Source organism: Chiloscyllium punctatum, chromosome X (assembly GCF_047496795.1).
Source record: "Chiloscyllium punctatum isolate Juve2018m chromosome X, sChiPun1.3, whole genome shotgun sequence".
Classification (NCBI taxonomy): domain Eukaryota; kingdom Metazoa; phylum Chordata; class Chondrichthyes; order Orectolobiformes; family Hemiscylliidae; genus Chiloscyllium; species Chiloscyllium punctatum.
The window spans coordinates 14,399,229-14,414,213 of record NC_092791.1 but is presented as its reverse complement, the minus strand read 5'-3'; the positions used below and the strand labels follow the sequence as shown (position 1 = coordinate 14,414,213).

Genomic DNA, 14,985 nt, shown 5'->3' with positions numbered 1-14,985 from the left:
ACCTTAAAAACGTATCTCCTCATCTTGAAATCCCCCACGACAGGGAAAAGATAAGTACCATTAACTCTCTCTATACCTCTCTTTATTTTATGAACTTCTATCAGGTCACTCCCTCAGCCTGCTACACTCCAGTAAAAAAAGTCCCAGCCTCTCCAGCCTTTCCTTATATCTCAAACCCTCCATTCCCAGCAACATCCTGGTAAATCGCTTCTGAACCCTCTCCAGCTTGAATAACATCCTTCCTATAAAAAGACGGCCAGAAACTTCATTGTTCTTTCAGATGAGAGGGGAACGAGTCAATGGCGCACTTTCTTCAGTATGTTTGATTCAGGGTTCCTGATGTTGAGGGAGGTTAAGCACCTCTGCCTCACTTCACCTCCGAGTGCCCTCTCAGTATCTCCACCTAAAGATGGCGCTGTTTCTTTACACTTGACCTCGATCGAGGGAGGGAGAGGGGATCTCCATTGCTCAGCCCTTTGAGTGTAGGAGTTGGCAACGTCATGTTGAGGTTATACAGGACATTGGTGAGGTCTCGTCTGGAGCGCAGTGTCCAGTTCTGGTCGCCCTGTTCTCGGAAGGATATTATTAAGCTGGAGAGGGTTCGGGAAAGATTTCCCGAGTATTGAGGATTTACGATATAAAGAAAGGCTGAATAGGCTGGGATATTTTTCACTGGAGCGTAGGAGGTTGAGAGATGATCTTATATAGAGGTTTATAAAATTGTGAGGGGTACAGATAAGGTTTCCTGAGGATAGGGAATTTCAAGACTAGAAGATATATTTAAGGTGACAAGAGAGAGATTTAAAAAAAAGACATGACGGGCAATTATTTTTACACAGAGAGTGGTTTGTGTGTGAAATTAACTTCCTGAGGAAGTGGTGGATGTGGGCATAATTACAATGTTTAAAAGATATTTGGATAAAGACATGAATAGGAAAGGTTTGGAGGGATAAGGGCCAGGAGCAGGCAGGTGGGACTAGTTCAGTTTGGGATTAGGGTCAGCATGGACTGGTTGGGCCGAAGGGTCTGTGTCTGCGTTGCATGATTCAAAGAACGGACTGGGTTTGAGGAACAGGCGACAGGAGTAGATGCGACGCCCAGTGGAGAGGCAGGGGTTAAACACTGAGTTGAGTGCTGAATGAATCCTCCCAACTGAATGAGGGCTCTGAGAGAGCAGGGCAGCCATTTCTGGAGAAGGTCCACTTCAGTCCAGTCGCTGCAAAGTCAGTGACCTGTCCTCCACTCCCCCTTTGTAAAGACAACCATACAGCATTCGCCTTGCTGTGGTACGGCCCAGTCAGTGAGTACGTGCAGGTCAGCAGCACAAAGCCTGCAGTGTCTTCCAGGCCAATAGCCGCAGTTTGAAAAAAAATCGACGGCTCTGTCTTTTCAAAGGGGTGAGTGAGGGAACTGGAGCTATTCCTGCTGAAGCTGCTCATCTCAGCCGTCAGTGCTGACAGAACATGCCTGAGGCCTTGTTTGGGGTGGGTGGGGGGCAGGAGCGGGGACCTGGCGACAGCTGAGAAGGATTAAGCCAGCAAACTGTGCTGGAGAGACCACATCAGGAGCACTGTGGGCAGTTCTGGTTACCCCCCTCCCCCGCCCCCCCCCAGCTCCTTATTGAAGGAAAGGTTTGAATTGGAAAGAAAAGCTGGGGCTTTTTTCACTGGAGCGTAGGAGGTTGCATGGCGACCTGATAGAGGTTTATAAAATCACGAGGGGTACCAATAGGGTGAAATGTACTTGTTTTTTTTTCCCTCGGGTGGATGATTTCAAAAGTAGGGGGCACGTTTTGAAGGTGAGGGGAGAAAAGAGTTTTAAGAAAACACAAGGGTGTTACACAGACAGTGGTTCGCGTGTGGAATGAATTTCCAGAGGATGTGGTGGATGTGGGCAGGAAAGGTATCATTTCCTTGGAGGCAGTTCAGAGAAGGTTCACGAGAATGATCCCTGGTGTGGAGGGATTGTCTTATGAGGAAAGGTTAAACAGGTTGGGACTCTACTCACTGGAGTTTCGAAGGATGAGAAGAGGTGATCTCACTGTAACATGTTGGATTTGTAAAGGGTTTGAGAGGGTAAATGCTGAGAGGATATTTCTTCTCATGGAAGAGTCCAGGACCAGACAGTATCGTCTCAGGAGAAAAGGGCACCAATTCCAGACTGAGATAAGGAGGAATTTCTTCCCTCACAGGGTTGTGACTCTTTGGAGCTCCGTGCCACAGAGCTGTGGGGGCAGAGTCCTTGTGTCTATTTAAGGCTGAGATCGATCTTTCCATGATCAGTCAGGGAATCCAGGGTGATGGGGAAAGGAAAGGGAAAGGAATGTGCGGAATGTCGGATCAGCCATGATCAGATTGAATGGGGGAGCCTGAGAGGTTGAATTCCTATTTCTTCTGGTTCAAACCGACAGGCTGGTGGCCCCGATTCATGACTTGGCCGAGACCAAGAGTGGAAAGACCCAGATAATGGAGTCTTCTCAGTTGCCTGTCCCAGTTAGCTCAGTCAGAGGTGCTGCGTTTATCAGAGATGAAGCACTGCTCTTTAACGGAACACCCCTAATTCAGTCTGCGAGGTGCCTGCTGTTTGACCCTTCAGTTCATCGAATCCAGGCCATTCGGCCCAAGACCACACTGACCATCCGAACAGCATCCCAACTACACTCACTCCCTCCTGGCCTATCACCCTGCATTTCCCCATGGCTCAACCATCTAACCTGCACATCCCTGGGCACTATGGGACAATTTAGCATGGCCAATCCACCCTAACCTGCACATCCCTGGGCACGATGGGACAATTTAGCACGGCCAATCCACCCTAACCTGCACATCCCTGGGCACTATGGGACAATTTAGCACGGCCAATCCACCCTAACCTGGACACTACGGGACAATTTAGCATGGCCAATCCACCCTAACCTGCACATCCCTGGGCACTATGGGACAATTTAGCATGGCCAATCCACCCTAACCTGCACATCCCTGGGCACTATGGGACAATTTAGCATGGCCAATCCACCCTAACCTGCACATCCCTAGGCACTATGGGACAATTTAGCACGGCCAATCCACCCTAACCTGCACATCCCTGGGCACTATGGGACAATTTAGCATGGCCAATCCACCCTAACCTGCACATCCCTGGACACTATGGGACAATTTAGCACGGCCAATCTGCTCGAACCTGCACATCCCTGGACAATATGGGACAATTTAGCATGGCCATTCCACCCTAACCTGCACATCCCTGGGCACTATGGGACAATTTAGCATGGCCAATCCACCCTAACCTGCACATCCCTGGGCACTATGGGACAATTTAGCATGGCCAATCCACCCTAACCTGCACATCCCTGGGCACTATGGGACAATTAGCATGGCCAATCCACCCTAACCTGAACATCCCTAGGCACTATGGGACAGCTGTACAGGGCCCTGGTGAGACCACACCTGGAGTACTGTGTGCAGTTCTGGTCTCCAAATTTGAGGAAAGACATTCTGGCTATTGAGGGAGTGCAGCGTAGGTTCACGAGGTCAATTCCTGGAATGGCAGGATTGCCTTACACGGAAAGACTGAAGCGACTGGGCTTGTATACCCTTGAGTTTAGAAGACTGAGAGGGGATCTGATTGAAATGTATAGGACACTGTAAGTAATCTAATCTAATCTAATCTAATTATGAAAGGATTGGACACTCTGGCAGGAGGGAACATATTTCCGCTGATGGGGGAGTGCCGAACCAGAGGACACAACTTAAAAATACGGGGTAGACCATTTAGGACAGAGATGAGGAGAAACTACTTCACCCAGAGAGTGGTGGCTGTGTGGAATGCTCTGCCCCAGAGGGCAGTGGAGGCCCAGTCTCTGGATTCATTTAAGAAAGAGTTGGATAGAGCTCTTAAAGATAGTGGAATCAAGGGTTATGGAGATAAGGCTGGAACAGGATACTGATTGGGAATGATCAGCCATGATCATATTGAATGGTGGTGCAGGCTCGAAGGGCAGAATGGCCTACTCCTGCACCTATTGTCTATTGTCTATTGTCTATTGTCTATTGACAATTTAGCACGGCCAATCCACCCTAACCTGCACATCCCTGGGCACTATGGGACAATTTAGCATGAGCTGAAAATGTGTTGCTGGAAAAGCGCAGCAGGTCAAGCCCTTCCTCAGGAATTGCATCCCGGGACACTATGGGACAATTTAGTATGGCCAATCCATCCTACCCTGCACATCCCTGGACACTATGGGGATTCCTAAGGAAGGGCTTATGCCCGAAACGTCGATTCTCCTGTTCCTTGGTTGCTGCCTGACCTGCTGCGCTTTTCCAGCCACACATTTTCAGCTCTGATCTCCAGCATCTGCAGTCCTCACATTCTCCTCGACATTTTAGCATGGCCAATCCACCCTAACCTGCACATGTTTGGACTGTGGGAGGAAACCGGAGCGACATAGGCAGAATGTGCTAACTCCACACAGACAGTCGCCCCGAGGCTGGTTTTGAACCCAGGTCCCTGGCGCCGTGAGGCAGCAATGCTAACCACTGAGCCACCATGCTTACATTCTGACCTCTCTGTCATCGCTGTGCTTGGCTTGTTCCAATGCAGCCTAACACAAGCTCACAAGTGGCTTTTACTGCAGAGAACAGAGAGACCTCCTGAGCTGGCAGAGATCAGGTGACTTCTTCGTAGCTTCAAGCTGTTTTGCTACCTCGGAATGAATCGCTCAGCTGTTGTCAGGCGGAAGGCCTTTCCCATCGAGAACGGGTCACCAGTGCACAGACCAAGTGGTTACTTGCTGCAGAGTGAGTTTCCATTTTTGCCCACCCACTCCCCTCGCTGACTTCGATTTGTCCCCCAACGGCTGGATCCAGTAGCTGTGTAAATCGTGCTTGCAAAGAGGGGTCAGGTTCGTTGCGGCAACCTGAGGTTTCGTAACCAGCGCTTTTCCCACGTCAGTCCACCCTCAAAAACTGCAGAAACGTGAAAGGTTGCGGCCTGGACACTATGATGTTGATTGGCCTGAAAGGAGGGGAATAATCAGCTTGCAACTTTCGGATCGCAGCCATTGGAAAGGAAACTGCACGGGAGTAAACATAGCGAGACACGAAACGAAAGGATTTCTCTCGCTGTTGAGCGAAAGAAAACGACACAGCGATGTAAACACGCCGTTCAAACATGGAAAGGAACCTCAAACGGCTCTTTTCCTGTGACAACTGCCTCACATTCTGGACTTCTCTCATGACTCCCATTGAGCAGGTGGAATGGTTTTTCCCAAAAAGGCACATTCGCTTTGGGAAACGACGGACATTCCCATCTCCAGGCCCCGCCTCCAGCCCCTGGCTAATCTGTCACACTCTTCCCTCAAGGGTGACCTTTCACCTCTGACCCCACCCTCCCCCTTCGTCCCTCATGACCTCCCCTCACACTTGACCCGAATTTCCAAAAGACCGCCCCGCTCGCAGAAACGGGTCCCCCTCGTTCGCCATTTCCTTGCGGGGTTCAGAGGTCACGTGGTCATGTGTCATGTGAGCGGTGCTGTGATTATTCGTCCGGCACGGATTTCAGGAGAAACGGTGAACAAGGGCACACAAAAACCAACTCTGCCCAGGAGGTGCCCAGCTCAACCTCACACCCACAGGCCGGAAAGACAGGAGCTATGTTTTCCAATGGACCCAAAATGCTGAAGTACAGCGCAGTCACCATCGTTTCCGACCCTCACTTACAACATGTGCAGGAAGCAGGATCTGAGGGAGCATCAAAAGACCATGAGTCAAAACAACACCTGCTTCCTCTGCACAGCATCCTTTCCTGAATCACGACGTGAGGCCAAGGCTGAGAGCGAACAGGCCCTGGCCATCCGACCATACAGAAGGCCCACAGTCACCCTGCAACACTGACCCTCTCACAGGGGAGCACTCCCTCAGCACTGACCCTCCAACAGTGCGGCACTCCCTCAGTACTGACCCTCCGACAGTGCAGCACTCCCTCAGCACTGACCCTCCAACAGTGCGGCACTCCCTCAGCACTGACCCTCTCACAGGGGAGCACTCCCTCAGTACTGACCCTCCGACAGTGACACTCCCTCAGCACTGACCCTCCGACTGTGCGGCACTCCCTCAGCACTGACCCTCCGACAGTGCAGCACTCCCTCAGTACTGACCCTCCGACAGTGCGGCACTCCCTCAGTACTGACCCTCTGACAGTGCGGCGCTCCCTCAGTACTGACACTCCGACAGTGCGACATTCCCTCAGCACTGACACTCCGACAGTGCGACATTCCCTCAGCACTGACCCTCCGACAGTGTGACACTCCCTCAGCACTGACCCTCCGACAGTGCAGCACTCCCTCAGCACTGACCCTCCGACAGTGTCACACTCCCTCAGCACTGACCCTCCGACAGTGCGGCACTCCCTCAGCACTGACCCTCCGACAGTGCAGCACTCCCTCAGCACTGACCCTCCGACAGTGTGACACTCCCTCAGCACTGACCCTCCGACAGTGTGACACTCCCTCAGCACTGACCCTCCGACGGTGCGGCACTCCCTCAGCACTGACCGTCCGACAGTGCAGCGCTCCCTCAGTACTGACACTCCGACAGTGAGGCACTCCCTCAGTACTGACCCTCCAAAAATGCGACACTCCCTCAGTGTTAGTGTGAGGGTGTGTGTGTGTCATTGTGAGGGTGAATGTGTGTCGGTGTGAGGGTGAGTGTGTGTCAGTGTCAGGGTGAGTGCGTGTCAGTACAAGGGTGAGTGTATGTTAGTGCGAGGGTGTGTTTCAGTGTGAGAGTGAGTGTGTGTTGGTGTGAGGGTGAGTGTGTGTCAGTGTGAGAGTGTGAGGGTATGTGTGTGTCAGTGTGAGGGTGAGTGTGTGTCAGTGTGAGGGTGTGAGGGTGAGTGTGTGTCAGTGTGAGGGTGTGAGGGTGAGTGTGTGTCAGCATGAGGGTGAGTGTGTGTTAGTGTGAGGTTGAGTGTGTGTCGGTGTGAGAGTGTGAGGGTGAGTGTGATTTGGTGTGAGAGTGAGTGTATGTCGGTGTGAGGGTGAGTGTGTGTCAGTGTGAGGGTGTGAGAGTGAGTGTGTGTCAGTGTGAGGGTGAGTGTGTGTCGGTGTGAGGGTGAGTGTGTGTCGGTGTGAGAGTGTGAGGGTGAGTGTGTGTTGGTGTGAGGGTGTGAGGGTGAGTGTGTGTCAATGTGAGTGTTAGTGTGTGTCGGTGTGAGAGTGTGAGGGTGAGTGTGTGTCAGTGTGAGGGTGAGTGTGTGTTGGTGTGAGGGTGAGTGTGTGTCGGTGTGAGGGTGAGTGTGTGTCAGTGTGAGAGTGAGTGTGTGTCGGTGTGAGGGTGAGTGTGTGTTGGTGTGAGGGTGAGTGTGTGTCAGTGTGAGAGTGTGAGGGTGAGTGTGTGTCAGTGTGAGAGTGTGAGGGTGAGTGTGTGTTGGTGTGAGGGTGAGTGTGTGTCGGTGTGAGGGTGAGTGTGTGTCGGTGTGAGAGTGTGAGGGTGAGTGTGTGTTGGTGTGAGGGTGTGTGTGTGTCGGTGTGAGGGTGAGTGTGTGTCAGTGTGAGAGTGTGAGGGTGAGTGTGTGTCAGTGTGAGAGTGTGAGGGTGAGTGTGTGTTGGTGTGAGGGTGAGTGTGTGTCGGTGTGAGGGTGAGTGTGTGTCGGTGTGAGAGTGTGAGGGTGAGTGTGTGTTGGTGTGAGGGTGAGTGTGTGTCGGTGTGAGGGTGAGTGTGTGTCAGTGTGAGGGTGAGTGTGTGTCGGTGTGAGGGTGAGTGTGTGTTGGTGTGAGGGTGAGTGTGTGTCAGTGTGAGAGTGTGAGGGTGAGTGTGTGTCAGTGTGAGGGTGAGTGTGTGTTGGTGTGAGAGTGTGAGGGTGAGTGTGTGTCAGTGTGAGGGTGAGTGTGTGTCAGTGTGAGGGTGAGTGTGTGTTGGTGTGAGGGTGAGTGTGTGTCAGTGTGAGAGTGTGAGGGTGAGTGTGTGTCAGTGTGAGGGTGAGTGTGTGTCAGTGTGAGAGTGTGAGGGTGAGTGTGTGTCAGTGTGAGGGTGAGTGTGTGTCGGTGTGAGGGTGAGTGTGTGTCAGTGTGAGAGTGTGAGGGTGTGTGTGTGTCGGTGTGAGGGTGAGTGTGTGTCGGTGTGAGGGTGAGTGTGTGTCGGTGTGAGAGTGTGAGGGTGAGTGTGTGTCGGTGTGAGAGTGTGAGGGTGAGTGTGTGTCAATGTGAGTGTTAGTGTGCGTCGGTGTGAGAGTGTGAGGGTGAGTGTGTGTCGGTGTGAGGGTGAGTGTGTGTCAGTGTGAGGGTATGTGTGTGTCGGTGTGAGGGTGAGTGTGTGTCAGTGTGAGAGTGTGAGGGTGAGTGTGTGTCAGTGTGAGGGTGAGTGTGTGTCAGTGTGAGAGTGTGAGGGTGAGTGTGTGTCAGTGTGAGGGTGAGTGTGTGTCGGTGTGAGGGTGAGTGTGTGTCAGTGTGAGAGTGTGAGGGTGTGTGTGTGTCGGTGTGAGGGTGAGTGTGTGTCGGTGTGAGGGTGAGTGTGTGTCGGTGTGAGGGTGAGTGTGTGTCAGTGTGAGAGTGTGAGGGTGAGTGTGTGTCAGTGTGAGGGTGAGTGTGTGTTGGTGTGAGAGTGTGAGGGTGAGTGTGTGTCAGTGTGAGGGTGAGTGTGTGTCAGTGTGAGGGTGAGTGTGTGTTGGTGTGAGGGTGAGTGTGTGTCAGTGTGAGAGTGTGAGGGTGAGTGTGTGTCAGTGTGAGAGTGTGAGGGTGAGTGTGTGTCAATGTGAGTGTTAGTGTGCGTCGGTGTGAGAGTGTGAGGGTGAGTGTGTGTCAGTGTGAGGGTGAGTGTGTGTTGGTGTGAGGGTGAGTGTGTGTCAGTGTGAGAGTGTGAGGGTGAGTGTGTGTCAATGTGAGTGTTAGTGTGCGTCGGTGTGAGAGTGTGAGGGTGAGTGTGTGTCAGTGTGAGGGTGAGTGTGTGTTGGTGTGAGGGTGAGTGTGTGTCAGTGTGAGAGTGTGAGGGTGAGTGTGTGTCAGTGTGAGGGTGAGTGTGTGTTGGTGTGAGAGTGTGAGGGTGAGTGTGTGTCAGTGTGAGGGTGAGTGTGTGTCAGTGTGAGGGTGAGTGTGTGTTGGTGTGAGGGTGAGTGTGTGTCAGTGTGAGAGTGTGAGGGTGAGTGTGTGTCAGTGTGAGGGTGAGTGTGTGTCAGTGTGAGAGTGAGGGTGAGTGTGTGTCGGTGTGAGGGTGAGTGTGTGTCAGTGTGAGGGTGAGTGTGTGTCGGTGTGAGAGTGTGAGGGTGAGTGTGTGTCAGTGTGAGGGTGAGTGTGTGTCAGTGTGAGAGTGAGGGTGAGTGTGTGTCAGTGTGAGGGTGAGTGTGTGTCGGTGTGAGGGTGAGTGTGTGTCAGTGCGAGAGTGAGGGTGAGTGTGTGTCAGTGTGAGAGTGAGGGTGAGTGTGTGTCGGTATGAGGGTGTGTGTGTGTCGGTGTGAGGGTGAGTGTGTGTCAGTGTGAGGGTGAGTGTGTGTCGGTGTGAGAGTGTGAGGGTGAGTGTGTGTCAGTGTGAGGGTGAGTGTGTGTCAGTGTGAGAGTGAGGGTGAGTGTGTGTCAGTGTGAGGGTGAGTGTGTGTCAGTGTGAGAGTGAGGGTGTGTCAGTGTGAGGGTGAGTGTGTGTCGGGGTGAGGGTGAGTGTGTGTCGGTGTGAGAGTGTGACGGTGTGTGTGTTGGTGTGAGGGTGAGTGTGTGTTGGTGTGAGAGCGTGAGGGTGAGTGTGTGTCGGTGTGAGGGTGAGTGTGTGTCGGTGTGAGGGTGAGTGTGTGTCAGTGTGAGAGTGAGGGTGAGTGTGTGTTGGTGTGAGGGTGAGTGTGTGTCAGTGTGAGGGTGAGTGTGTGTCAGTGTGAGGGTGAGTGTGTGTCGGTGTGAGAGTGTGAGGGTGAGTGTGTGTCAGTGTGAGGGTGAGTGTGTGTTGGTGTGAGAGTGTGAGGGTGAGTGTGTGTCAGTGTGAGGGTGAGTGTGTGTCGGTGTGAGGGTGAGTGTGTGTTGGTGTGAGAGTGTGAGGGTGAGTGTGTGTCAGTGTGAGGGTGAGTGTGTGTCAGTGTGAGAGTGAGGGTGAGTGTGTGTTGGTGTGAGGGTGTGTGTGTGTCAGTGTGAGGGTGAGTGTGTGTCAGTGTGAGGGTGAGTGTGTGTTGGTGTGAGAGTGTGAGGGTGAGTGTGTGTCGGTGTGAGGGTGAGTGTGTGTTGGTGTGAGAGTGTGATGGTGAGTGTGTGTCAGTGTGAGGGTGAGTGTGTGTCAGTGTGAGAGTGAGGGTGAGTGTGTGTTGGTGTGAGGGTGTGTGTGTGTCGGTGTGAGGGTGAGTGTGTGTCAGTGTGAGGGTGAGTGTGTGTTGGTGTGAGAGTGTGAGGGTGAGTGTGTGTCGGTGTGAGGGTGAGTGTGTGTTGGTGTGAGAGTGTGATGGTGAGTGTGTGTCAGTGTGAGGGTGAGTGTGTGTCGGTGTGAGGGTGTGTGTGTTGGTGTGAGGGTGAGTGTGTGTCGGTGTGAGAGTGTGAGGGTGAGTGTGTGTCGGTGTGAGGGTGAGTGTGTGTCGGTGTGAGAGTGTGAGGGTGAGTGTGTGTCGGTGTGAGGGTGAGTGTGTGTCGGTGTGAGAGTGAGTGTGTGTCGGTGTGTTGTGCAGGAAGTGACCCACTCCCTCTGCCCCGGGCCTAGTACACAGCCCAGCCTCACCCCGTTGAGGCGCTTGTGTATCTAAGGCTGTCCTTGCCCGCTTGTCCCCTCCTCTGTGGCCATGGACAATGTTCCTCAGCTGCACGGGAGAGGTAACTCTGAGGAGGAGGAGGGGCTTTTACTAATGCCTGACCACCCCTCCCCCCCCCCCCCCCCCCCCCCAACCCCCACCCCGAGTGCCAATCAAATTCCATGAGTCAGCTTCACAGAGGTGAACTCTTGGGGCGGGGTCTGATGGAGGCAGTCCAACCACTGGCACCCTGGAGCCGGGCGAACCTCCACCTTCAGCACAGAGATCCCATACAGAGGGCAGAGGTCACACACAGGGGACAGACGACCCCTACAGGGGCAACGGTCATGCACAGGGGGCAGAGGTCACACACAGGGGCAGAGCTCACACACAGGGGGCCGAGGTCCCATACAGAGGGCAGAGGTAACACACAGGGGGCAGAGGTCATACAGAGGGGCCTGAGGTCCCATACAGGGGCAGAGGTCACGCACAGGGAGCAGAAGTCCCAAAAAAGGGAGCAGATGTCTCCGACAGGGTTGAAGGTCATGTACAGGGGGCAGAGAGCATGCACAGGGAGCCGGGGGTCCCATACAGGGGGCAGAGGTCACACACAGGAAACAGAGGTCACGCACAGGGAGCAGAGGACACCTACAGGGGCAAAGGTCATGCACAGGGGGCAGAGGTCACATACATGGAGCAGAGGACACCTACAGGGGCAAAGGTCATGTACAGGGGGCAGAGGCCACATACAGAAGGAAATAGTCTGCCCAGAATTGAACAAGCAAACTGCCAGCATTTGTTTCATAAGATCTCTCTGTCTCTCTCTCTCTCTTTCTTGTAGTTGAGGCTTTCAGAAGGCTCCCTCAGCAAGGGACAAAAGCTGAGGGTTAGGGTGGGGAGAGAGAGAGGAAGGAAGTGGGGATGGAGAGAGGAAGGGGGAGGGAGAGGGGGAGGGAGAAGGGAAGGGAAAGGGGAAGGGCGAGGGAAAAGGGAAGGGGAGGGAGAGAGAGCCTGGAGTGTTGGAGGCTGAGGGGTGACCTTATAGAGGTTTACAAAATCATGAGGGAGCATGGATAGGGCAAATAGACAAGGTATTTTCCCTGTGGTCAGGGAGTCCCTGGGGTCGGGCATAGGTTTAGGGTGAGAGGGGAAAGATATAAAAGAGACCTAAGGGGCAACTTTTTCACACAGAGGGTGGTGCGTGTATGGAATGAGCTGCCAGATGAAGTGGTGGAGGCTGGTACAATTGCAACATTTAAGAGGCATCTGGATGGGTATATGAATAGGAAGGGTTTGGAGGGATATGGGCCGGGTGCTGGCAGGTGGGACTAGATTGGGTTGGGATATCTGGTCGGCATGGACAGGTTAGACCGAAGGGTCTGTTTCCATGCTGTACGTCTCTATGACTCTACGAGAGGAGAAGGGAGAGGGGGACGGGGAGGAGAGAGGGATGGGGAGGAGGAGGGGTAAGGAGAGGGAGGGGAGCAGGGGGAGGGAAAGGGGAAGTGGAAGGAGAGGGATGGGGGAGGGAGCGGGAGAAGGGGAGGGAGAGGGGGAGGGACAGAGGGAGAGGGTGAAGGGGAGGAGGGGGGAGAGGAGGGGAGGGGAGAGGGTGTGGGGGAGGGAGAGAGAGAAGGGGAGGAGAGGGGGAGAGGGGGAGGGGAGGGGGAGGAGGGAGAGGGGGAGGGACAGAGGGAGAGGGAGAAAGGGAGGAGAGGGGGAGGGGAGAGGGAGAAGGGTGAGGAGAGGGGAGAGGGAGTTGGGGAAGGAGAGAGAGAAGGGGAGGAGGGGGAAGGGGAGAGGGGGAGGGGGATGGGGAAGGGGAGAGGGAGTAGGGGGGAGGGGAGGGGGGGGGGAGGGGAGAGGGAGAAAGGGAGGAGGGGGGAGGGTAGAGGGGGAGGGGGATGGGGAGGGAGAGGGAGAAGGGGGAGGGAGAGGGGAGGGGAGAAGGAGAAGGGGGAGGGAAGGGGGAGGGGAGAAGGAGAAGGGGGAGGGAGAGGGGGAAGTGGAAGGAGAGGGGGAGGGACAGATGGAGGGGAGAAGCGGGACGGAAAGGGGTAGGAGAAAGAGAGTGGGGGGAGCGAAGAGCGGGGAGGGGGAAGGGGCACCTGGGCATCGACTGCCTCTGGGCATTGGACAGGGACTGTGTCCAGGGGCTGAGGGGGGGGGGGGGTCCCTATTGCTGTTGACCCTCTACAGACCCACAGCAGCATGTCCCTGAGGTAGAACGTTGCTGTTGTGTGCCCTGTGTGCCAGCTCCCTGTGAGATGGGGGGGGGGGGGGGGCGGGGGGGAACCTCGTGACGGTGATCTTGGCCTAGGCGAGGATTTCAACATCCATCGTGCCAAGACTTCAGACTCAAATATAAACTCCTTCCAACTTCACGTCACACATGAACTTTGATCTCCTTAGGGAAATAAAACTTGTTTGAGCTGCAACACTGCTCTTAATACACACAAAAGAAACAAAAATCACTCGGTCTAGTCTCTGTTTCTATAAAATGGAGACAAACGCCTCTCTCCCCCTGTGCTAGACAGTTCTGGCTCAGATCCATGGTTTTTTTTTCCCCCATAGTTAGCACAAAGACCTACTACAAGAGAATTCCCATTTGGTTTTCATATCTCTCTTCCACATGTTGCAATAATTTATTTTTTCAGAGAGGGCTAGAAAAAAAAAGTGCCTGGAGGGCAATGAAATGTGCAGTGGTTTGAGTGTAGACCAAACACAACCCCCGAGTCTGTTTTAGGTTTTAAAAGCAGAAAATCACGACTTGCTTTCTCCTTCAGTCAAGCTCATTCCCCGAGCAAACAGGACTAGGCCTCAGGCTCCTAACTTGGACTGGCTGACGCTTTGGGGTTCTGCGGTAACTGGCTCTCCCAGATAATTGGTTGCCGTCACCTTATTGGCACAACACAAAGACTGGGGAGGGGGGGGAGGGGGGGTGGGGGGGGCACTAAAGATTTCTGGTAGGCCGCTGTGCGAGCATGGGGTCCGGTTCACTGTTGCTGGGTCGGATTCCTGGGACCGCAAAGGAAAACGTGCGCCACTCTCTTCAGGAGGAAAAAGATGGCACCTCTGAGGAACCAAAACCAATCCAGGTGACCAAGTCCAAATTCCAATCGAACCGGAAAGGAGGAAGCTTGGAGCAATTGTGGGGCATTTGTCCACGGATCCCTGAAGGACAGGTTAATGGGGAAGGTTAAGATGGTATAAGGGCTTTATCAATCACGGTCTAGATGATAAGGACACGGAGGTGATGCTGGAGTTGTACAGGACTCTGGTCAGGCCCCAGCTGGAGGGCGGTGGGCAGTTCTGGTCCCCACACTATAGGAAGGATGGGATTGTACTGGAGGGGGAGGAGAGGAGATTCACCAGGATGGAGCGGTTTAGCGGTGAAAGAGGGCTGGACAGGCTGGGGTTGTCATCTGTCGAGCAGAGAAAGTTCGGGGGTTGGTGGGGGGGGGGGGAGCAGGGGAACGTGACAGACGTGGATAAGATTATGCGGGGAGTGAACAGGGTGGATAGGAAGCAGCTGTTCCCCTACATCAATAACAACAGCAAGAATTCGGAAGTGAAACGTTTTGGAGGGGGATTTGAGGAAAATGATTGTCACCCAGAAGGTGGGGGTGGGGGTGGCGGTCAGGGGTGCACTGCCAAGGAGGGGTGTTGATGGATGAGCACTGGAAAATGAAGACCATTCAAGGCTGCGGACCGAGTCTGGGAAAGTAGGATTAGTGCCAATGGGTCAGCACAGACTGCACTGACTGAATGGGCTTTACACTACAGCTCCATGAGCCCAGAAGCTGAGTAATGATCCAATCATTCAGCTCAAAGATGAGAAGGACAGGCAAGGTGAGTGTGGCTCCGGCCCCACAGAGAGGACAGCGCGTGTTCAATCAAACCGAAACGATTACCTGTCAGATCAAAGGGGAGCTGCACGCAGTCGGTCCCATTGGTGTCCCAGGCACAGGAATAGACGGCCCCGGCCTCGGTTATGTTCGGCTGGCTGGTGTTAGCTTTCGGAGCTCCGACCAACACACTCGGCCTAAAGGAACACAAAAGTGACACGGCTCAGAGGGAGTAAGCAGACTGCAAACATACTGCCCCCTCACAGTCCCTTCTCCAAGACACAGTGCAGCAACCAACACTCTGTATCTAACCCCGTGCTGTCCCTGTCCTGGAGTGTTTGATGGGGGGACAGTGTAGAGGGAGCTTTACTCTGTATCTAACCCCGTGCTGTCCCTGTCCTGGGAGTGTTTGATGGGGGGACAGTGTTGAGGGAGCTTGACTCTGTAT

The 14,985-nt window shown here is 53.9% G+C and overlaps 1 protein-coding gene across 1 annotated transcript in view; it reads right to left on the bottom strand.

Annotated features, from left to right (window-relative positions):
- Window positions 1-14,985, bottom strand: part of LOC140471350 (integrin alpha-5-like) — a 276,546-nt gene that overhangs the window by 149,064 nt on the left and 112,497 nt on the right. The window contains 1 exon segment of the mRNA XM_072567381.1: window positions 14,604-14,734. Within this exon segment, the coding sequence (XP_072423482.1) occupies window positions 14,604-14,734 (131 nt within the window).